The 24,294-nt window shown below is 38.6% G+C and overlaps 1 protein-coding gene across 1 annotated transcript in view; it reads right to left on the bottom strand.

Moving 5' to 3' along the window:
- Positions 1-7,826: 7,826 nt before the first annotated feature.
- LOC135082627 (protein CBFA2T3) overlaps positions 7,827-24,294 on the bottom strand; it is a 37,166-nt gene continuing 20,698 nt past the window's right edge. The window contains exons 3-10 of the mRNA XM_063977411.1: positions 23,695-23,841; positions 22,815-22,936; positions 12,169-12,362; positions 11,389-11,568; positions 10,782-10,906; positions 9,958-10,116; positions 9,145-9,252; positions 7,827-8,741 (exon numbers count right to left, since the gene is read on the bottom strand). Of these exons, the coding sequence (XP_063833481.1) occupies positions 8,433-8,741; positions 9,145-9,252; positions 9,958-10,116; positions 10,782-10,906; positions 11,389-11,568; positions 12,169-12,362; positions 22,815-22,936; positions 23,695-23,841 (1,344 nt within the window). The 3' untranslated portion in view covers positions 7,827-8,432. The remainder of the gene's footprint in view (positions 8,742-9,144; positions 9,253-9,957; positions 10,117-10,781; positions 10,907-11,388; positions 11,569-12,168; positions 12,363-22,814; positions 22,937-23,694; positions 23,842-24,294) is intronic.

Raw genomic sequence — 24,294 nt, 5'->3', positions numbered from 1 at the left:
TTTTAAAACAAGTTCTAAATCTGAAAGTTTATTAGTGGTAAAAAAAATATGCAAAGACTAACTCTGCATTTCATATCGTGTGGTCAGTGTGTAATTTGCAGTAGCCCTCAAGTCAAACAATGCGATAGCCCTTGCGATGACAGCCGTGGTGTTGGTCTATGACAGATTCGTTAATTGACCCTCTAATCTATGAAGTTTTGATAAGGCAATGGATTCTTGTTCCGTTTGGCTTAAATAAAAGAACACTTTTCACGAATATGACTTAAAACAAGCTGTCCCGGCGAACTTCGTACCGAATGCAAAGAGTTAACGATATCAAAGGCATTTCTGCATTGTATCAAAACAATTTCCAATTCATTTTGCATCTGAAAAGCAATTTTTGCGTCAAAGATGCCAACTGGCCCGCGGCGGTAGCTGTAGATTACGAAATTCAAATTCGGAACGTGAAACGTCAGAAGGCTGTCAGACGCCGGCCAGAGCGGACCTGTCTGAGCATCGCTCGCGGCTTGTTTGCGCACAAAGATGTGTCATGTCATCCCCTTTGCAACTGTTCGCCAAGGCAGATCAAAGAGTTGCCGTTTTTAGGATAACTTTGGCTTGTAAAGGGTTTAAGAAACGTCAGGAGCAGAAAGTCAAACTGCTACTTAAGTGGAAAATGTGGTTTTCATTGGGATTTAACTGAATTTCATGTGACTTTGATATTTTAAAGCAAACTTGCTTTTAGGTTACTATCTACTGTGCGTTGTAACCGTAGGACTTTATTGATATATTTGTCGGCTCGTCAGGGATTCGAACCTCAGATATTGTGGGCGAAATAGGGTATCGTGCAATGAGAATGAGACTTGTGTTCGAACACTTTTAATAATCGTCAAACAGAGTTCAAAATCAGCACTTAGTTCTTAGTAACTACTACAATCTAGACTTCGTCGAGCGATAAAATAGGCACTAGGTGAAACGTGGGACAGTTCCGTGACGATGTCTTCTCTTGTCGGCGTCCGGAGCGAAAGTGAGTTCGATCCGTCCCGCCGTGACCGTTACGACTCTGTCGAAGCGCGCCAAAGCGGTGTTGCGCCGATTCACCGCTAGGTGGCGCACTTGCGTTTCACTTTAGTGTCCGTACTCATGACCGTCTGCGACACGGCCATCCTGCGTGTCACACGTCCTCGTGTGATCATCTGAAAAAAACCAAAAGAACAGCACAGTATCCGCTCGGCCAATCCTATTTCAAGCAACTTATGTGCTTTCAGAAATGAGGAAACTAAACTTTCAGTACTACTAGATACTCTTTCTACAACTAGTTACTCTTTCTACAACTACTAGTTACTCTTTCTACTACTAGTTACTCTTTCTACTACTAGTTACTCTTTCTACTACTAGTTACTCTTTCTACTACTAGTTACTCTTTCTACTACTAGTTACTCTTTCTACTACTAGTTACTCTTTCTACTACTAGTTACTCTTTCTACTACTAGTTACTCTTTCTACTACTAGTTACTCTTTCTACTACTAGTTACTCTTTCTACTACTAGTTACTCTTTCTACTACTAGTTACTCTTTCTACTACTAGTTACTCTTTCTACTACTAGTTACTCTTTCTACTACTAGTTACTCTTTCTACTACTAGTTTACTATACTCTATCCACTCTTCCAAATAAAAGCCATCCAAGTAGATGTCTAGTGTTTCTAACTAGTAACCATAGCTATCTATTAGAAACTACCTAGCTTTTAGGAATCCAATCACTACTATTCACAATTCCTAATAATTGCTACATTGAAGTCACTAAGACCATGTGGTAAATCATCATTACCAAAAATTACTTCAAAAATTTAATGAGTCCCAGGTATCACAATCGCGGTCCACATTTTGCTACCCTACCTCGGGAGCCTAAGTCAATCAACCAATGACTTTATGATCTTAGCTACACACTGCCAGATCCTACTGCACCACCCAGAACTATCGCACTACCGAATTCCCACGGACTACTCAGAGCAGATACCAGTTTCTAATAGGCTACGGCTACGGCATCCTGGTACAATTTCCGACCAAACAATTGAGAAACCTGTGCTTGTAATTAATTAGATGGAACTTAGTCATCCAACTCGTTTCCCTCACAATCTCAATAGGTACTGGGCCTTCAGGGGTCTTCCTAACACGATCATGTGAATACTCAATACACGTTTGTTAATTAGGGATTTTAAAACATAACGGTCACCATCATAGATTTCCACAATTTGAAACGAAGGTAGATGGGTTGACTCATTATAAAGTGGGTCTGTAAAACTCGAAATATTCGTCTCTATTTGCAGTATAGACGTCTATTCCCACAATCAATTAGAATTGAATACGAAATAATCAACGATCAGTTAGATTTTAACGGATGACTATTCGGAAATACGTACGCTACTATCTACCTAGTGATCGCTTGATACATTATCAAAACACAATAGAGATTAAGGTCCATCAAAACTACATCATCATAATAACTAAGGTCAGCAAAGCAGTAAACAATACTCTTCATCTCCATCCGATTGTTTCTTACACCATATCACAAACATGGGCTACCTCCATCCCGTACCCGAATACAACACATCATGGGCTACTTTCATCCAGTACCCAAATACAACACAATCATGGGCTACCTCCCTCCGGTACCCGAATACAAACAATCCGGTGGACTCACAGCGATCGTTTACACCTCCCCGCCAAACGCATGCCATTCACAGTCATGGCCGCACTGCTACGGGAAATCAGGCCCGATTTACGCTTACGACTACGAATGCACGGGAGATGCAAGCAATCTGAGCGACTTGCATACTACGATACTGAGAAAAGTAACTTTAAAATAATTGAGTTTTGATCGACTAATCCTACAACTGGTTTAAGGTCCATGTCCATATGAATGTAGGGGATTCATTATCATCCATGAAAAAGCAATGTACCTCCATCAAGTACACTCATCTACCATATACTTTATCTAGCATTTTTGTACTACATTAGACACGTCTACCTCAGGCGTTCTAATTTCATTGCAATCAAATGTTCATAATTACACTACCAATCGCTACCACAATCACTGCTATTAAAACATGAAAGTAAACTAACTCAATTCTAATTATTTTCTAAAATCGAAACTTAACATTTAAGAACATAGAAGTAGCCAGGGCTATGTAACATGATCATTAACTTCAACACTTCAATAATGTTAGTCACTAATAAATTCGTAGGACACTCGAGTATCTCCATATGCCACAGGAAACACCATTACTGAAATTGTACCATTAAGTACCATCACAACACTGTGTGCATCACCCACGGACTACACACCACGATTTACGGCTCAAGAGCAAACTCGAGTTCCCATTACAGAAAAAATAATCATCATCACCACAACTGTGATCAGCATGTACCTCGACTTCAACTTTAGACTGGTACAAAACCCTATGGCATTCTTCTCAATTGATCATGAATAGTAGGTACGCAAGTGCAAAGTGGCAAGGCTGCTACTTTCCTAAGATGAAATCTTATTTTAAGCTCACCGCCCGTATTCTACTAAACGAGTACCTACAAGGTAAACCGACAAGGAATTCAGGAAGTCTATTTAAGCAATTCTAATAGTTTTAGTCTATTTACATCCGTCACGTACGTCCGTATCGATAATATTCACATCAGTGGTGAACCTACCACCTAGGAACCAAATAATTTACAATAACATCTTCATTCAATGTAAACTCAGCCGAGGTCACGCGTGATTGAGCACGTGACGTAATTTATTGCATGTTCTTAACGGCCCCCTTTTTTGATACCATTTGTACCACTGAGCCAAACCAAAAATTATTTTGAATTAAGATTAAATTATCACTTGATTGGACGTAATACTAATTTGCAAACAACTACCTTTTACCAGATGGTAAAACATGAAAATTCATCAACTGAAAACTACCTTTGTCCTATAAAACGTACTTTAACGAAAATAGGTACTAGAGAAAAGCCAAAAAGTACAAGTGCCTTTTAGTCAAATTTAAAGAAAGCATCATGAATAGTAGGTATGTAAGTGCCACAACTTTGAAAGCCATCCCTGTGACTCTCAAAATGAGTGAATGTTATCCCTGTAACAATCACTAGTAATCATCCCTGTGATTACAATTGCAATTATCCCTGTAACTGCACAATACCCAAGTCATCCCTGTGACTATAGGTTTCAAAATAAAGTAATCATCCCTGTGACTACTATTGCAATTATCCCTGTAACTGCACAATACCCAAGTCATCCCTGTGACTATAGGTTTCAAAATAAAGTAATCATCCCTGTGACTACTATTGCAATTATCCCTGTAACTGCACAATACCCAAGTCATCCCTGTGACTATAGGTTTCAAAATAAAGTAATCATCCCTGTGACTACTATTGCAATTATCCCTGTAACTGCACACTACACCCCAAGTCATCCCTGTGACTATAGGTTTCAAAATAATGTAATCATCCCTGTGACTACATTACTAATCGCAATCATCCCTGTGATCACGATATCGTCATAAGTCGAAAGTCTATGGTCCGTCATCAAGTCAAAATTATGTAATCATCCCTGTGATTACATCACACATCGCAATCATCCCTGTGATTACGAACATAGTGGTAGTCATCCCTGTGACTATCACTCAGTGGCCTCTACATCACTAATATCATTACTCAAATCATCGTTATTACTAATCAATCGGCACTCGACTGATGGGCATTCCTCCAATTCGATCGTTAATCATTACACAACATAAAATGTATTCTGTGCTGACTACTTGTGTTTGACCTATACCGGTCATTACAGTAACATTATTGAAACGTCTGCCACTCAATCTTGGCGACAATATTTAACCAACAACAACAAGTATTCAGCAAAAGAATCAAATGAAAAACAATATCGCTCACCCTTGTGATCCAAAGTACTCGCGGGCAACCTCGTTCCGCGCCGCGCCGGTCCAGTGTCCTCCACTTAACCGCCGCCGCCGTCCATTGCTGTGAGCTTGACCACCACCCCGCGCCAGTCCAATGCTGTGAGCTTGACCGCCGTCCTGCGCCGGTCCAACGCTGTGAGCTTGACCGCTGTCTCGCGCCGGTCCAACGCTGTGAACTTGACCGTCGCCCCGCGTCATCTATCCTGATTCTTCATTCTTCTGGCCAGTTATATTCCGGGCATACCTTCAGCTCGACTTTGACACCACTGTTCCGCCCTCAGCGCGGTACTAGCCCACCGGGTGAGACGACATTGGTCGAGGCCCAGTGAACGACCAGCGAGCGAACGGTTCCTGGATGTCAAAGGAGCTTGCCGGTAGTAGGTATGTTCTTATTTTGTTGGTCCAAAATAGCACGTCGCAAATGTTGGCCTCTTTATTAGCGTGTTGGTTCCAATATTGTTGAAAGTGATCTCAATTGCACGATTCGATCCCAATTCTGATGTCGGCTCGTCAGGGATTCGAACCTCAGATATTGTGGGCGAAATAGGGTATCGTGCAATGAGAATGAGACTTGTGTTCGAACACTTTTAATAATCGTCAAACAGAGTTCAAAATCAGCACTTAGTTCTTAGTAACTACTACAATCTAGACTTCGTCGAGCGATAAAATAGGCACTAGGTGAAACGTGGGACAGTTCCGTGACGATGTCTTCTCTTGTCGGCGTCCGGAGCGAAAGTGAGTTCGATCCGTCCCGCCGTGACCGTTACGACTCTGTCGAAGCGCGCCAAAGCGGTGTTGCGCCGATTCACCGCTAGGTGGCGCACTTGCGTTTCACTTTAGTGTCCGTACTCATGACCGTCTGCGACATATTTATTAATATTTCGTAAAATATACCAGAATGAGAGTATGAAATGTGTTCTAAATCCTTTTTACCTCTTTTGTCTTTTAAAGAAAGAAGAAAGAAAAATATTTATTCGATGCAAGTAGGTATACAGCAAGATAATAACTAAAACTAGACAACAGAATGGGTACATTTTGTGATGTCCATTGCAATAAATGTTTCTTTCTTTCTTTCTAAATTACATTCTCTGAGAGACTGAGAGACTTCGTCACTGTGGCCATAAGAGATGAAGACAGTGGCAAAATCAATAGCATTCTACCTACTATTCAGATTTCGTCCCTTTAAATTGAGATTTTTTTTTGTTTTTTATGCATATAACAAGGCAGGTATTTGACCTCTCGAGTCTCGGTCTTTTGAATTTTAAAACTTGATTATTATTTCAGAAATATTTATTTAGATTGTATAAATAATGTATTGTGTAGGTAATTATCTATGTCGTTATTACTCGTATACCTATGCTTATACCTGAGACTTTGTAGTAGGTCAGGAAACTACTTTTTCCAGTCCGAAACATTGAAAACGTTGAAATATTGATTTGTGTTTCTTATTTACTACCATTTCTAATAAAGAAGCTGCTTTTAAGATGACCAATCTTATTTCTGTTACATTTTAAGGTATGGACAGAAGGCAAATAGGATAGGGTTAATTAAAAACATATTTAAATTATTTTCTAAAGTATTTATTTCACGAATTCGATGCAGAATTGATTATTCTATAAAGTGCTCCAGCCTCTGTTTCTCAAACTGTATTTTGCCCCCATCTTCATACTAACTTGATGTAATTAATTAAAAACTAATATTATACGAAATTCTGACCCACTTTTTCTTAATGGGGTATTATTTACAGTTTCAGAAACACAAGCCCCTAAAACCTTATGTTTTACTAAATTCGAAATTTTATACATCAATAAAGTTAGATTTAATTTTAATATTGCACATTAATCATAGGGTAGTTGCGATAACTTAAATAAGTTTAGTATTTATATTTACATTCACAGCAATTTATTATTTATTTATAATTAATTTATGTACATCATTAGGTAATAGGTATGTATAAGTATTTCATACAGAAGTTCAAAGGAAAAAATATAGTGGTATTGTATTTGAAGAAAGTGTAAGTATTTGCATAGTTAAAGATGATCTACAAACAAACAGCGGTATTATTTATTAATTTTGAGTAGTTGAAAAACGTAGTAGGCTATTAGGTATTTTATTTTATTAATATTATTACGTATTTATTCAGTGGAATGATAATGCTGCTTAAATAATTAACAATTATATTATACAACCATGAAAATATTAACTAGACTTCTCCCCACAATCTGTTTGAAAAAAAAAATGATATCTCACAAATATTGGCATATAAAATACATTGTTTCTCAAACTTACAACGCCCATCCCCATTTTACATTTATAAGTATCACAAAATGACCCACGCTTACTGACCTTGGTGACAAAAATGACACACAATTAGAATTGTTACTATTTTACAAATTGCATAATTATTTTATCCGTGAGTCAACTAAAAATGGCACTAAATCTATTTACAAAAAATATTTTAAACCTTAAATGATATGGGCTCTAAAAATGTATCTTTGGTTTTAAATTAATGAGGTAAATTAACAACTAGATCTGTTACTACAACAATCTTTACAACTTTTATTAGATATCTTAAATCAACATGTAGTTTAAATAATGGTTTTCTCTGAACTGTATTTTCGTATCAGTAATTTTCCATTTTTAACCATAGACTATTCCCCCCTCTCGTTCCCACCGCTGCAACTCCTGTGTAGCCAGGATCTACAGCTTGACCGCCAATAAAACCCAACCAGTGAAAGTCAAGTTGTACAAACTTTCACAAGGGAACGTTAAAGTTTAAACATAGACAATAGGCTAGTTTCTTAAAAAAATTTTTTTAGTCCGTCATGTTTAATATCAAAAAATATTGGACACATATATTATTTTTATTTGTCAATCTAACAAATAATTACATAGTTATGGTGCGTTGAAGTTCCGCACGACGTCACAACGTGCGGCACTTTTATGCAAGCATTGACGTCACGGGCCTCTTCTTATGAACTTTGGCGCGCTTTATCTCTTTAAATTTTCATTAGTTTGAAAAAGTGAAAAATACGTGTAGAGTATTTTTTGATAAGTTAACTGACGGACTAATTAAAACTCTTGCTTTTTGACCCAGGAAACATCCCTATTAGCAATAGGATTTAGGAATCGTCATTTCGTCTATCAACAATGGAAATTTACAGACTTGAACTATGCTTCAACCACATCAACGCACTGATCGCTATAGCCGGCGCGATCACGGCGCGATCATAGGGAAATGACAGGTCGCGTGAACTGTCATGGATCGCGCGGCCTGTCATTGGCCTTTGATCGCGCCGGCGATGGCGATGTGGTTGAAGCTATAGAAGTACACAATTATCATTAACGAACACCTATAATTGCATTGGTTTGATTATACTAAACAAATTATTAGGACCAACGTCCAACATCAGACTAGTAAATTACCTCCTAACTTTCCTCGGAAACCTGACGGAGTTACAAGCTAGGGGTTCTTTATTGAGGCGTCATTTCTTCCCTCCGATCCCCCCTATGAGCCCCTGAGCACTGGACAGCGTTGCCAGAGCAATCCGGTCGCTATTGGTCGAGGATAAGGTCCGTTCTTGGTTGGTGGTTAACAAGCGTTCGGCTGAGTTGAGGGAGCTGAGCGATAACCGGTTATCCGGGCGGTCTGATCCGGTTGTGGCGGGGGGGTTGGTGGTGGCAGAAGCTATGGGGGTGGTGGAACGGGTGAGGGTTTTGGCGAGGGTGGTGGGTGGGACTGGGGGGGAGGTTCGGAGCAGCGCTGTCGGTTTCTGGTCTCTTCCGCTGCAGACCTGGAAAAAAGTTGATGTTAGAAAAGGGTTCATATGCCAATCTAGTAGTTGTGGGCTATAAATTAATAATAAATAAACGAATCAGTTCAGTATATTATGGATACCGTTTCTTCAGATAAATCATTCCAAATAACATTACCACTGAGCTGTTTATGTACCAATCTCTTAGTTCGAGCTTAGATTTCTGATTGTGAAGTAATTGTCAGTTTCTATCGCTGCAAACTATAAAATGAATCAAGAGCAGTCGTTTGTGTCAACACCTACTTTCGTTCATTCCTTCGTTTTAGCCAAAAGACCTCCACTGCTAGACAATGGCCCCTCCTGATTTCCACAAAGACCGGTTCTGCGCTGCCCGCATCCAGTTTCCTCAACAACTACAAATTACAGTTGTCGTGATAGTCACCTGGTGGTGGTTCTCCCAGTCTTTGTGCTGGCAGAAGGCGCCGCAGTAGCGCGCCGCGTTGCAACCCGAGCACGTCTCCTGCGCCTTGCGCCCGCAGTTCCAGCAACACTATAGAGACAAACAGTAATTGCTATTATTTTTCTACAAGCTTTACGTTAAAACTCGATTTTATCTATTTCAATCTGGTTGGAATTGGGACAAACAAGTTATTCTTGGCAACAAAGAATCCCCAGTTTTGGACTAGCCATAATAATAAAATCCAGGTGGTATCTAAGGGTATAAGCCTTAGCATGGGTATCTGCCCAGGCTGTTGAAATCTAGTTCCTACATCTTTTCCGCTATTGGCAGGCATCTATGTACCAGACTCTATAGCCTCACCGCTTATACCCAAGCAGTGAAGGCCAAGTTTGTTCCAGGGGAAAGTTAAACTGTAGTAAAGGAGTTTGAAGTTTAGATTGACTTCTCTCCAGAGCAAAGTGGGTGACATTAGATATTATCTCACACATCAGTGAAGACAAAGATTGTGCCATTCAACTTACGTTCTGCTGAGCAGCGGCGCTGGGACTGAGGTCTCTCCCCGGCGGCGGGCTGTGGCGGTGTCTCTCCACCTTGTTCCTTTCTGCCGCCAGCTCCAAGGCTTGGCTCTGCTGGTGTGTGAAGGCGAGGCTCGTGACTTACGTTCTGCTGAGCAGCGGCGCTGGGACTGAGGTCTCTCCCCGGCGGCGGGCTGTGGCGGTGTCTCTCCACCTTCGTCTCAGCCACCAGCTCCAAGGCTTGCTCTGCTGGTGTGTGAAGGCGAGGCTCGTGACTTACGTTCTGCTGAGCAGCGGCGCTGGGACTGAGGTCTCTCCCCGGCGGCGGGCTGTGGCGGTGTCTCTCCACCTTGTTCCTCTCGGCTGCCACCAGCTCCAAGGCTTTAGCTTCGGCGGCCCCCACCGCTCGTTGAAGCTCCACCAGGGCTTGGCGTTTCACCTGTTAACAAGAAAAAGTTTGCTTTTAAATGGTGTCGCCAAATGACGTCCACTGCTGGACAAAGGCCTCTCCCAAGGACTTCCACACGTGTCCTGCGTACGAAAGACGTAACTTGATCAAAATCACTTCAATCTGAGGTCACTTTAAGATTTCGTTATTTTCTACACCGGTAACTGTAGGTACGTCAGTTATCGCCCTCTTCGTATATTTGGTAGACATCCCGTTTAATATTGCAGGTTATTTTGTAGGATCCTGTTTAAAAGTATACGTGTTTTAACATTAACAATCACACGAATATCCCGTTTGCAGTTACCCGAAAAAACAGATGCGTTTGAATTTGTCATTCAAATTTTAAACACACATTTATGTATCGTACAGTTTTGCGTATCGAGACCCTGCTATACCATCCCGCTAAACCGGACAGCAGTGGGAAAGGGCGTAGAGTACAGCTAGGGACTGGAATTCGCTGCCTGCTGCTGTCTTTCCCGAAGACTATAATCCGGGCCTTTTCAAGGCGAGAGTGAATAGGCACTTACAGGGCAGATATGTACCATCCTAGACTGCATCCCACTTAACATCAGGTGCGATTGTGATCAAAATTAAAAAACTGCCTTGTTATGCATTAACAAAAAAGTAGCTCAATACGAAATGAGTAGATACCTCACCTGATTGACGGCGTCCTCGGCGCGTCGGCGCACCTCGGCCACGCGCTCCTCCGTCTGGCGCACGGCCGCCGCCATGATCTCGCTGGCGGCCCTTTTAATGTCGTTGCTTTCTGTTGGTTCTACACCTGTGGAGTTGAAAATGGGCTGGTCTTAAATCCAAAAAGACTGTTGTCTTTTGTAATTTAAGATTAGGAATATCTTGTAATTAGGTGCGTTCTGATAAATGTTTATTTTCTCCAATTCATTGAATCATTCATCATCAGGTCATGTAGACTCCATTGCTAGAACACGACCCTCTTTAATTTACCAGAGGAAAATGCAGAATTTGGCCGATACTTTCCATGCTGGCCAGACTTGGGAATGCCCAGGTCCATGCCTAGGTTTGGGAATGCCTGATTTTTGCATATTTATTTATCTTTTAGCCGCTTTATAAAGACACATTAGGATAGTCTTATTTTACTCTGTTGGAACTTGGAAGCACAAGGTCAATTAAGCCAAATAAAATTATTTTCTATTGTAAAGAAAGACTTAAAAGAAGTCCCCCACTAGGCGCTCCGCTTCACAACTTTGAGAATCTATGACCTATACAATAGTTGCGAGCACCCACCTCTCTGCTGCAGTATTGCCAGCGCTCGTTTCGTCTTCTCCACCATGCTTAAAATACAATTGAGCATGGTGTTGATGTTCTTCCACTCGTCATCCCCTTTACCACCAGGGGGCGCTGCGAGCGAGCGGGGCTCGGAGAATGACGCGTTCATTGATGACACGTCGCGGACTGATATGCCTCCTTTAAGACAGTGAAAAAAATTTAATTATTTATTTCTTCATGACTTTTGGTAACACAATAGTTTTCAATGTGCTTACAAAGGAATTTAAAAAAAAATCCTGTGTCTCCCTTTTCTTATTTAAAACGATTTCTATCCATCACTTCTCTGCCATCCCTTTACGATTCATATAATATACATAATACATAATAGCAAATAACGTAACTAAATTAAAATATAGTTACACACTGCGAGACCCACGGTCTTGAAGCTTGTTAAAAAACATGTGTGTAGGTGTCTACTTCAATAAAATATGACAAGTTAGAAAATGTATTAATTGCTCTAATTAATGATTGCCTCATGCACTAGGTTGTCAATAATATTCGGACATCACTAATCGTATCTTTAGTACTAATTTTGAACCAAAAGTATTATTTGGGGCTACCCCATTAAAAGTTTGAGAACCATTTTACCCTACCAGCGCTGGTAGGGTAAAAAGATTATGAGACATGTAGAGGCTCCTTAAGAGCAAAATGACGATTTGTAAGAACTATTTATTAGTCCAAACAAATAAAGAAATTTTGACTTTGACTTTGACATAAAACACTAGCAACTCCACTCACCATCTCTCCGCTCAAATGCGCTCTCCCCTTGAGTATGGTACGCGTGGTAAGGGGGCGCATAGTCGAACAGACTGGCGTTGCTTGGCAGGGGACAGAGGAAGGGGGAGGGGTTTAGGAACAAACTGGAGGGGGGCGGCCGCTTCGCCATGGGGGCGTAGTCCTCGTGCGACCCGTTGGTTTGGGCGTCGTAGAACCTGGAAGAGAAGTTTGAGAATCAGTGGGAAAAATCACAATAGTAACAAAATGCTACAAAGTTTTATTGTAATGTAAGATGGCGCACTGAGTCCTACATCGCGAATCGCGATGTTACATGTTTTATTCTATTTTTTCTCCTTCTGCCAATAGATGACAGTAGATTAAAAGTAAGTAAGTAGTATCACAGAATAATTTATGTATTAAGTATTTTTCACATGACCGTCCGAAAATAACAAGTTTGTAGGGTTTGGAACATCAGCCTTCGGTATCGATACCATAATAAATACTCAAAGTGCGAAATTTTTGTGCGCCTTCTATTCATAAAACTAAGGATTTATTCCGAACCTCTCATAACTAATTATCAACCAAAAAACAAACCTAACTTAAACAATATAAGTAGGCTGTTGTGTCATCAGCAGAAACCAATCGGCGAAGCCTTCAATGGAACGAATACCAGTTCAAAGAGTGGATTCAATTCAGAGCAAAGAACAAACGACTGAACAAATGAAGACAATGCCAAGTTTGGCCAAACACTGCGGAGGGTATTAATATTTATAGGTGGCGAAGGCAAAAGATTATGGCGGATGACACGGAAAGTTTCTCAAATCTTTATTTTTATTTAGACGTAATAATCTTAATGTAGAGCACAGAAGAATCATCGCAATTCGGATAAGATTTAAGTATCTCAAATCAATATCATAATTTACATGAGTATAATACTCAATACTTTACGTTTGATACTATAATATTTTTAATTTTACATGATATAAAAATCTAGTCTATATTTATTAAACCAAAATTCGACAAAATGTATTTTGCACTCTAGGAGTACCTTTATCATCACTCGTAATCTGTGCATCAAGCGCAAATGACTGACTGAATGTGAGTCGATTGAAAAAAGTAGTTAAAACTATTTGATGATGGTCTTGTTCATAAATATAAAACTTTGTTTGCACTTTGTTGAATCTCTATCAATGCCATTTTAAATTATGTTAACCAATTTCTCTTGGCTCGAAGCTTTCCTCTCTTCACTTGGCCCGCACCCCAATCGATGCAGGTCTCCGCTGCAATCGCCGATAAATTAATAATCCGGAGGCTCCGCCCTCTCTGCAGCCAACAGGTCTTGGAATTAGTGTACAAAAACTTTGCACAAAACTTTACGTAAGCTTGGATTACTTATCAAAACCCATAAATAACAAGTTGAGGTGTTGATATTTGTCTAGGATAAGAATTTATATGTAGTCTATGAACAAATAGCGATACCTTTGTTGTATTTGTTGGGCTACCTGCACTACACCCACCCGGCAGAAAAATCGTACTTTAGAATACTTCTTTTAATTAAGCACTATTTATTATGTATTAATGTATTGTATAGATAAGTATAGGTGTTCAGGCGCGTGCCTGTGCGGTTTCTAACAGCAAAACAACGATCTCGTGAAAGTGTTTGTGTCGACACATAGGCGCGTCCATAGATTTTTATTCTTGTATAATGTAGGTACTTCACTTGCCATTCAACTCTCAAACTGTAAAAGTATCTCTGAATAGATTTACTCTAATTTCATCAAAAACCTAGTTTTATTGCTGCTACCATACTGTGCCTAAACACAATACAATAGGTATTTATTTTTACCAAACGATGTAGATATTATTTAAAAGAAATCATGTCGATACATCCTGGTAGTTAGAATTCAATTACTAAGCACAGTAGTAATAACCAACTATTTTGCAAAACAATCTTTGGAGTAAGATTAGCGCAGCGCCTGCCTTTCCGCAATAGCAATTAGTACAGCAGAAGTTAAATCACTAAGTAATTGCAAACCTCCAGGCGCTACACGGGACATGTGGTGCGTTGAACGCTTTGCGCAACTTCTGATTAATTGTGGGCATTTGGACCCAAAACTCGGGAGTGAGAATCAAGAAACAATTTTCTCTTTGATATTGTTTAGAATAGGTAATTTTGGGTAAATAATTTTGGTTGATGAGCGAACGATTTAATAACAATTCAGATTGAAACTGCAGATTTTCTTACGAATGTCTTAATTTGTTTCTCTTTTAGATCTTTCTTTCTTGCGTGTTGATTCATTTAACTATAAACAGTTGTTGCTGTTTTTCAAGCTTAAGAAAAAAGTTGTTTAATATTACATATAACCAAATACCACAAACTTTCTTAATTTAACAATAATAAATTAGAGTTCCTAAGGGTCTCACCAGATTGCGTTTTTCCATAACTCTCCCAAGTATTATATTCCGATCGGGCAGCAGCTGGCAGTGTCGTCTGTCAACGCTATTAACATTTATAGCGCCTGCCACGTGCCGCCAGCAAACTTCAGATCGCGATAATTGCTCGCACTAAACCGTCAGGCGCTCTTTAAAACGAGCCTCTAAATCGCTGAACGCAATCGTAAAGTCTACATCTCTCTTAAATCTGATACTTCATCGATTCTTTGAGACTTTTTATGATTGCCATCAAAATTTGAGGTAAGTTTCTTCATCATTCGACGTTATGAAGTAATTAGGTAATTTTGATTCCATTTAGATATTAACTTCAGATCTGTCTTTAAGACAGTGTGATGTGAACTCATTGTGATGTCTACTTAGTCTGTGTATGTCTATAGCTTTGCTATAATGAAGAGCGTTTGTTTGAAAATCTATATTGTTTTCCAAAAGCCCTTTCTACCCTATCATGTCATAGTAAACATTCGTTATTTACTAGTAGTCTTCACACCAATTACCATATCACATAAGCTCGCCTACATCGCTGTTTTCGGTTGTCCAGTGCCAACCGTTTTTCTCTGGGCTCCCAAAGCCTGATGCAGCGTTTGACGGCCACAAACACCGGCCCCTGGCCATGTTCCCATAAATCCGGCCCACAACCCGCCATAACGAATGGCCACGGAATTTAAATCGCCGGCCAGGCTGGCCAAATGGCGCAATGATAATAAACTGCTAAACAGGGGCTTGGCGCCGCGTGTTTTGTCGAACTAATAATGGCGTCTACTATGGTGCGACGTATTTTAAAATTTGAAGCAGCTGGCACTATTTATTGTGGACCTAAATGACGTTAGTGAAATAGACGTACATATTTCTTGGCGCCTGGTGTTTTCTATTAGCAAAATCTTATTCTTCAGATTGTTTGCTTTATGGAAATTATCAGGTTCACGGTTTATTGTATTGTATCGATGTGTCGCGGTCGGTCGGATTAAAAAAAGACAACTAAACGACAATAGTAAGTCGTAGATTCATATTCGAGCAATGAGTAATGAGTACTTATACTATTGGGTCGTAGGTACTTTGGCAGTACTGCTTTTCTCTCATGTAATATCGATAAAGTCCACCCCAAAAAGCTCAAAAGCATCACGGTGACCGCAATGACAGCCCTCGACAGGTCGCAGAGGAGTCGCCATCGACTCGCTATTACTCGAACAATCGCGGCCGCGACGAAATGTGACTGTGCGTGACAGGTGACGGGTAGGGCCGTGATTCTGGTATCGCGTGAACGGGATTCGTGTGATTTACAGAACTGAAATTGTGTTGTCAGCTACATGGACCTATAAAAAAAGTCGGACGGATTCTCATCAACAAAATACTGTGACATTAGGATACACCAGCTTGCCTGTACGTCACACCCTGATACACCACTTCGAGTGCAAACTTCACACAGTTGACACATTTAAGCAGCGAAAAAACAACACGAATACGACATGTCTTGTGTGATGAAATTGTTTAAAAACCGTTCTGTTCGAACAAACAAAAATTAAGGAATCACAATTTACAGGCAAAATAATAATCCAATCACTTATTTCCCGACATTAAAATATTGAAATTAATTGAAATCAAACGTCATTCACTCTAAAAAATAATACGTCAAAGACCAGTGTTCTAAGTTATTTACGTGGGAAAATTACCCGAAATATGGGAAATTAATAATAATTTTAGGACTTTTTAGTTATTTATTACGCATACTATTGAAATAAAATAATTTATCATAATAATTGTGTTTTAATGGGATATATTTTCTTTATAGGCAAAGGACAATGACCAAAAGTGGTCCAAATGTCCACCACTAATGAGACCTATATTGGCTTATAGTCCATCAAATAGAGATTAACTTTCAGTATGGGACGAAAAAAAAATAAGCTGTCAGTAAAAAGTTATGACCGTATGAAAAATTGTAGTAGTTTACGCGCTAATCTCAGGAACTACTGGTCCGATTTGAAAAATTTTTTTTGTTATGGATAGCCTATTTATCAAGGATGGTTTTAGGTTATATAACATCACCCTACAACCAATAGGGGCGGAGCAGCGACCACCCGACCATAATTCCAATATTGTTGTCTTTCTTCTAAGCTTATTTTTTTTTCTTTTAGCGAGTATCTAACACGGCACAATAAACGACATGACATAACATGCATAGATTAGTCCAAAATGTGCTATGGATAGAATGATATCAAGAACATTTTTCGGTTGAAAAGGTAAAAAACATGACTTTTCATTCAGCCATAACTTTTTACTGACAGCATATTTTTGATTGCGGTTTGTTTATAATGAATTAGTATTTAGTAGACTATTTTACTATATAGGTCTCGTTAGTGGTGGACATTTGGACCACACTCCATACATTTTTGGTCATTGTCCTTTTATCCTTCCCAAAAATGTGGAACTGCAAAATTCAAATTTTCTTACATTGATTGCAAGTCAGTGTCAGGTTGTAATGTTAAAAAAAATCTATCAGAGATAATAATAATATATTGATGATGCATAAGATTATGATTATAATGTACACAAGATTCGTAATTTGTAACTGCGTGAATCATTTTTGATCAACATTATGTACATACCCTGACACACTGACTTGCAAACAATGTAAGAAAATTTGAACATTGAAAATTTCGCGCCTACCTCAACGCATTCACCTTTCATCCTTTTAAAATGGCACGGAATAATTATGTCTACATTTCCAAGTAACATCTGCCGATCTATGTTTTTATTAAAATAAATGGGTAAAATGTTTTGGCTAACATGGCATCCCTAAATTCACTCACACAATAGACAAACGCCAAAATTTTGCGTCACAGTTTTGTTGTAGCGCGAGTTCCGTCCGCCTTTTTTTATAGGTCCATGGTCAGCTATCGAATAACGTGTTTTATCTGGTTTTAAACTACCACGTTAAACGCTACCTTTGAGTGCTAATATGTGACACTTACCTAGACAATTTTAAGCTTCTTTTCCTTTTGATGATTAGGTATTTATTATGCTTTCTGTAGAGCTTTACAGAAAAACTTAACTATAATATTCTTATGTAAGTTAAGTAAATAACGATTGCCGGTTAAAGATATTATAAGAATAGCAAAAGAAAACATAGTAGCAATTGCCTGCACTAAATCATCAGGCGTTAAAAGATCAAAATTAATAAAATTCTTAGTCTCTTCTTCTACGTAATCATATGGTTTATGTTATTCTTTAACAAACGACAGTTACTAAAACTATTACTATCCACTTAACAAACGCCAAGTTCAAACAAAGAAAAAATACTAAATGGTACCAATTTCCCGGTATCGTCATACCAGTTCCTTTAGCAAGTGAGTCACATCCCTACGTGTGGGTTCAGGGGAGGCGGGGGCGCGTCTTTCCGTTCTATACATGGCCAGAACGCACCCATAGGAAACTGCTCGTGTATATTTTGGAGTGCTCCTTTGTAAATCTGTTCCTACAAACTATACACGAATTTTGCGTACTGGCTGTGTATAGTTCGCATTGTGGATGCTTGCGGCTTCGATCCAAACTATACTACACTACTTACACTTGACATAAATAATATTATGAATTTAGTTTGATTTTGATGTAGTACCTAAAATATGGAATTCTATTTAAAGTGAAATGTATTTCATGTAACACATTATTATTTTACTGAATCAATATGAAACTATTTTTTTAACACTTGTAAGTAGTTTTTTACCAACTTAAAAAAAAGGTTTTCAATTCGATTTTTCTGTAGCTATGTACCTACGTTACCGCAGAACTCCGTCAATTATGAACCGACTTTCAAAATTTTTTTTTTGTTCGATAGGGTATACTCTTGAGGTGGTCCCATTGTCACCAAGTCAGGGTCTGATAATGGGATCCTAGGGAAATCGAGGGCAACCCTCAAATTTTATAGGCACGTATATCATTTTTCATGTTTTATCTTAAGTCCTGAAAATCATCATCTCATATTGATGAGCTTCACTTATATTTACCACTTTTTATAAAATTAATTATGCAGAAACCACAGCTACAGCAGAGAAGAACACTTAGATTATTGTCTGTCATTCGTTGCACTGGTCTGGCCTTTCGAAAGAGCGCATGTCACAAATCAATTGAAATCCAACCTTATCAAAAGGGAATATGATTTAAAGCTAAAATCTCGTTTTACTTACATTATTGTACTGCTACTCATCACTAGGTGACACTAAACACATGATTCAGTGTATACAACATCTAATGCAAAGTAATAAGGACCATAGTTGAAAATCACTGGGCAAATTACAAATTCCGAAGTAATAATTCCGCTACTCTACAGTAGATGTCAGTAAAAATTTAATAGATTAAATTGATTATCTATTACAAACGATTTAAGGTTCATAATTCAATGATCTCGGCGATAGAATGAATGTTGGGGTAATATACTTTATAAAAGGAGTATCGATATTTTACAAATACTATTTTGTTTGCTATTTTAGATAAGTATTGAGCTCTGTCTAAAAGAGTTTTCCATTTCCTTTAAAATTATGTTAAATAATAGGCCTGTAATTATTACTGCAATTTAATTGTCTGGATCTACGTATGGTCGAAAAATCGTTTGCAAGTTTTGAAAATTTACATTTATACGTACAAACGAATAGTGTAAGTTAAATAAAAGCTATTAATAAAAAACTTAACATAAAAAAGTTCAACGTAATAGGAAATGATTTGAATATATTTATAAGACACAAAAATTGAACTAGGAAAATTTATCTTTTAAGTCTATCGTTACATTCTGAATTCTTATTCCTCGCTCATTTTGCTACTGCACCATAATAATTAAAATACATCACTTTATCGATAATTTGACGGAATCTACTTTAGGACATCCCTGGCTGAGTAGCGTAGCGAACGAAGCAGAAGTAAAAAAAAATTTACATGCTTATCACATTTTTAAGATTTCTATTTCTAGTGAGTTAAGAGATTATTTTTTAAACGTGTGTGTAACACACTATTTGTCGTGCTTCCTTTACTAATTTTAATAAAACAATAAAGAAGAACGGTCATCTGTGACCCAGGCCCGACAGAAACGAGACATATCACAGTTTTTTTGTCATGTCTTAATTAGTTAAATTATATATTTTTTATATTCGAAATCTATGTATAACACCAAAATATTACCCTTTGTTTTTGTTCAGGCGTTATACAAAAACTAATACAAAATGACTATTTATCACCAAAATTGGTAAATGTATGTACCTAAATGTCTATTACAGCTGCTATGGAATGTATCTAGGTGACCTGGAGATACAGCCGGATTATAGGGTAAGTGCGTTAGTTCTCGTCCAATTATCGGAGTTGCCAACTTTGTGATGCGAAATGAATATCTTAAAATACACTTACTCTTATGTATCATATGTCATTATAGTCCTTATATAGTCTACTTTACGTTAATATTATATGACAATAAGTAAATACCACGGGTTTTTTTATAAAAAATATTTTATGCAAAAGAGGCGATTTCACTAGTTTTCGTCCAAAAAAATCAGTTTTCGTCCTAGTGTACGCTAGTTTTCGACCACTGTGTAGAAAAAAGGGTGCAGTTTAATTATTAACTTAAAACCAGTTCTACAATACAGTAACTATGGATTGTGGTATATCATTTGAAAGGTAATTTTGTTAGCTTTCAAATGATATCAAAAAGATTTAAATAAGTTTCTTTCCTAAATTTAGGAAAATATTGCAATAGGTCGAAGGATAAATGGACGAAAACTAATCTACAGGAATAGCTAATTTTGGTTTTCGTCCACCCCAGTGCTTGCTCATGACGTCATGGACGAAAACACAACAACGTTTAAAGCTGTTTTTTGTTTTCGTCCACATCTTTTTAACGGTTTTTATGGGTTTATCACTGTTAAAAAGTGGACGTAAACTAAAATGCTTAATGTAATAGCAATAAAGATCATATTGGAAGAAAATACATTGTATTTTGTAGGTCCATTGAAGTAAAATGATTATTAAAAATATTAACTAGGTGTCAGGGTTTCCGTCCACGTGGACGAAAACCAAAATCTTGCAAAATTGTTATGCTAGTATTAGTCCACTTAATTATCTAAGATTTCTATACAAAAACTTTAATAAACCCTTAAAACAGTGTTTATTATGCTAATAATTAGACATACGTGCCAAAAACATTACGTAAAGTAGCTAAAACAGTAATTAAACATACCATGAAAGTTCCCTACCGGCACGTTTTTTTTTCTAACTTGACGACGTTTTCCATTCACCTGTGTGCAGCAGCAACTTCCGTAGATTTTTTTGGAGTTATTACTTGTCAAATTACACTTTGATGCAGGCAGAACTGTTACTTAGATATTATAGATTGTAACAAGTCCAAACTTGTACGGAAAGTTAGGTTTGTATTCTAATTTTCCGTATTTGTTTGTGGCAAGTCGGTCAAATGGACGAAAACAGGAGCTGGACGGAAAACCGGCGCAATTACCCTACAGGATGGAAACGAGAAGTTACAAAATCCAAAAATTCAATGTTACCAGCTTCCATAATCTGTAACCTGTTATTGGTACCATTTGAAAGAGCTCGTGAAGCACTTTCAGAATCAGTAACTAGTTTTTCGATATCTTGTATAGTTTAGAAATAATCGAGTGAGATCACTTATCGTTCCATATGTATAACCACCCTGTATAATCCGGCTGTATCTCCAGGTCACCTAGATACATTCCATAGCAGCTGTAATAGACATTTAGGTACATACATTTACCAATTTTGGTGATAAATAATCATTTTGTATTAGTTTTTGTATAACGCCTGAACAAAAACAAAGGGTAATATTTTGGTGTTATACATTGATTTCGAATATAAAAAATATATAATTTAACTAATTAAAACATAACAAAAAAACTGAGGTATGTCTCGTTTCTGTCGGGTCTGGGTTTTTTTTGTATGGGGCGTGACCGTTCTTCTTTATTATGTTCATTTATTTTTTACATTTATTTTATTTTATTACTACCTACTTATATTTATTTTAAACTTGTATGCACATAAAACAGTGTACATAAGGCGGACTTAATGCCTTTCGGCATTTTTAACTAAAAACCCTCTATCAAAATAACGGCACGTGCCGAAAGATGATTCAGTGTTTAAAGAAGATACGCGGATATTAATTACCATGTAATAGAAAGAGAGGTCAATAAATCAAAATGTCGAATAATACAACTACATACTCACATATTGTAATAACGCACTCATTCCAACATTTTACGTCACGCATGATCAGTCCGTATGCGTACTGGCTATGTATATTACGGAATACGATCATTTACCTACGTCACTACAAACTATACACGGGTTTTTGCGTACTGGCAGTGTATAGTTTGGAGGAGCTTAGTAAAAAAAGTATATTCCAAACTATACTCGATTAGTTTCACACCCTTGCGTTCTGGCTATGTATAGATTGGAAAGACGCGGCGGGGGCGGCACAAATTACCTGTCCACAACAGGCACCTGCGATTATTGATAGTTCGCGATTGTCCCGCGGCGGCGCTGCCGGCTAATGATTTTTCAACTCGTTTGCGAACTTTTGATTGGTTTACAATCTGTGCGGGATGGGAAAAAACGAAAGAGCTTGACGGTTGGGATTAGAATGCGTTGATTTTGATTTGAGTTAGGGATGGATGCTCAATTTAGTTTAACTTTCCCATATTTTTTAACGTATGTAACATAGGCTAATGCATATGAGTAAGACAGTAGGTATAACATAACATAAATTAGATATCACATTTCTTTGCTAAGAATCTCTCGCCCGTATTCACAAACATTACTATTTACGTGGACGCACAGGGTGGCACATGAACCAATCACAGAGCTCTATTCAACGCTGTGCGTTAGATTTGCTGCTTCACTTAAGCAAGCATCGTTTGTGAATACGGGCATTTGTCTACATGGGCAGTTTGGGGCAGTATGAAAAGATTTAAGATTCTTAACACAAATCAATTAGATAAATATTATTTTTGTATGCTTGTGTTAGTAGAGGTAGATGGTTCATTCACCGGAATAACTCAGCCGACGACAGAACACCGATACTGACACACCTTTGGCTTTTGGCACCATTGGCCATCGTTGGCAAGATCCAAATCCTCCATTTGCCTCTGGTGAATTAAAGGCTCATGCTCCTGCAGTGGTGACCAAATAACATGATGATGATAAGGACTTACGGTTCACTGGCTCTTCGCTTCAGGGTCTCGCCGGCAGGCTGGGGCGTCGCGAAGATGTCGCTGCCGTCGCCGCCAGATTCTAAGATGAGGTGCTCGTGCGACCTGATGTACTGGAGGGGGGTCTGTGGAGAGAACAGGGTGTTAGTGGAAGAAACGGCAACAAGGATAGTAAATGAAGTTTGGGACAAACAAATGGCAATTGGCGAACTTTGTCACAGCGTTCTCTACATGTTGGATTATATTATTTAGTTGGTGACATTTATTGAGGATAGTTTCTGGCCTCGATTTTATTAGTCATAGTCATAGTCATATAAATGTTTATTGCATCCTGTTGGTACATATTAATAGTCTCTTAGTCCTCCTCCCATCCATAGGACAAAGGCCTCCCTCAAGCTGCTTCCCATATTCAGGCGCTTCACTAGACTAGTTCTTTCTCCAAGATTCTTCTTCTGCGTCAATTGCTTCAGCAAACGCTTACGCGTAGGGGGTTCTTTGTGCTTCGAACTACTTACTCGAGTTTTCGTCCAATTCTCGTAAGAAATGCATTAATGATCTCACTAGCTTTTGCCCGCGGCTTCACCCGCGTGAAATTTAGTTTGACACAGATCGTCACAATAATACTGTAAAGATTCGTCAAAATCCGTTCAGTAGTTTTTGCGTGAAAGAGTAACAAACATCCACACGGCCCTAATGCTCCATTATGTCTGTCCAGTATGGGGATTTGTTACTAGTGGATTCTCCATAATAGTCCAGCAGCGGATGGGTTCGAACTTTGAGCCTATGTTCCTTAGATATCGATTCGGCCAGTCCGAAACCGACACCATTGGGCTAATATATGTCGCTTCGTTAGATGATGATACTCGTAGTGTTACGTTCTCACCTGTTTAGCTCTCCGTGCTCGTGCATGTAAGTCCCTCTGTGCAAGCGGCAGGAGAGCGCGGAGGAAGCCCGGGACTGACGCGCGGAGAGGGTAGTTGGTGCTCTCCTGCACTCCCGCTTGAAACTCCTCGATGTTCAGCGTCCCTGACTGGGGAAGTAGAGGATTATTTATTTTTGCTAAAACGTCATCGTTACAGACCGACTACGTCCTCATGTACCTACTTTTCAGTAACGCAAAATGAATAATTAATTTGAATTGGTTGAAGGTTAGATTTTCTCGACTGATAATCGTAGGTCCTAGGAGTAGGAGGACCGGTATGATGAAAAAATGTAGTATGGTGTCATCCGTCCATCAACCAATTCAAATAAAGACTTTGGAGAAAGATGCAGAAGGATCGCTGGCAAAATGGTATTTGTGTAACGTCACATAGTCTGCTCGCGTATACTCGTAGTTTGGAAGAACTTAGTAAAGAGTTATTTCCAAACTATACCTACTCTATTAGTTTCACACCCTTGCGTTCCGGTCATGTATAGAATGGAAAGACGCGTCACAGTCGGATGCAGCCTTGGCTTTATGAAATTAAAAATAAAGTAGCAAAAA

Source organism: Ostrinia nubilalis, chromosome 22 (genome assembly GCF_963855985.1).
Source record: "Ostrinia nubilalis chromosome 22, ilOstNubi1.1, whole genome shotgun sequence".
Lineage (NCBI taxonomy): Eukaryota > Metazoa > Arthropoda > Insecta > Lepidoptera > Crambidae > Ostrinia > Ostrinia nubilalis.
The sequence above is the reverse complement of the archived record's forward strand: the minus strand, read 5'-3'. Positions and strand labels throughout refer to the sequence as shown.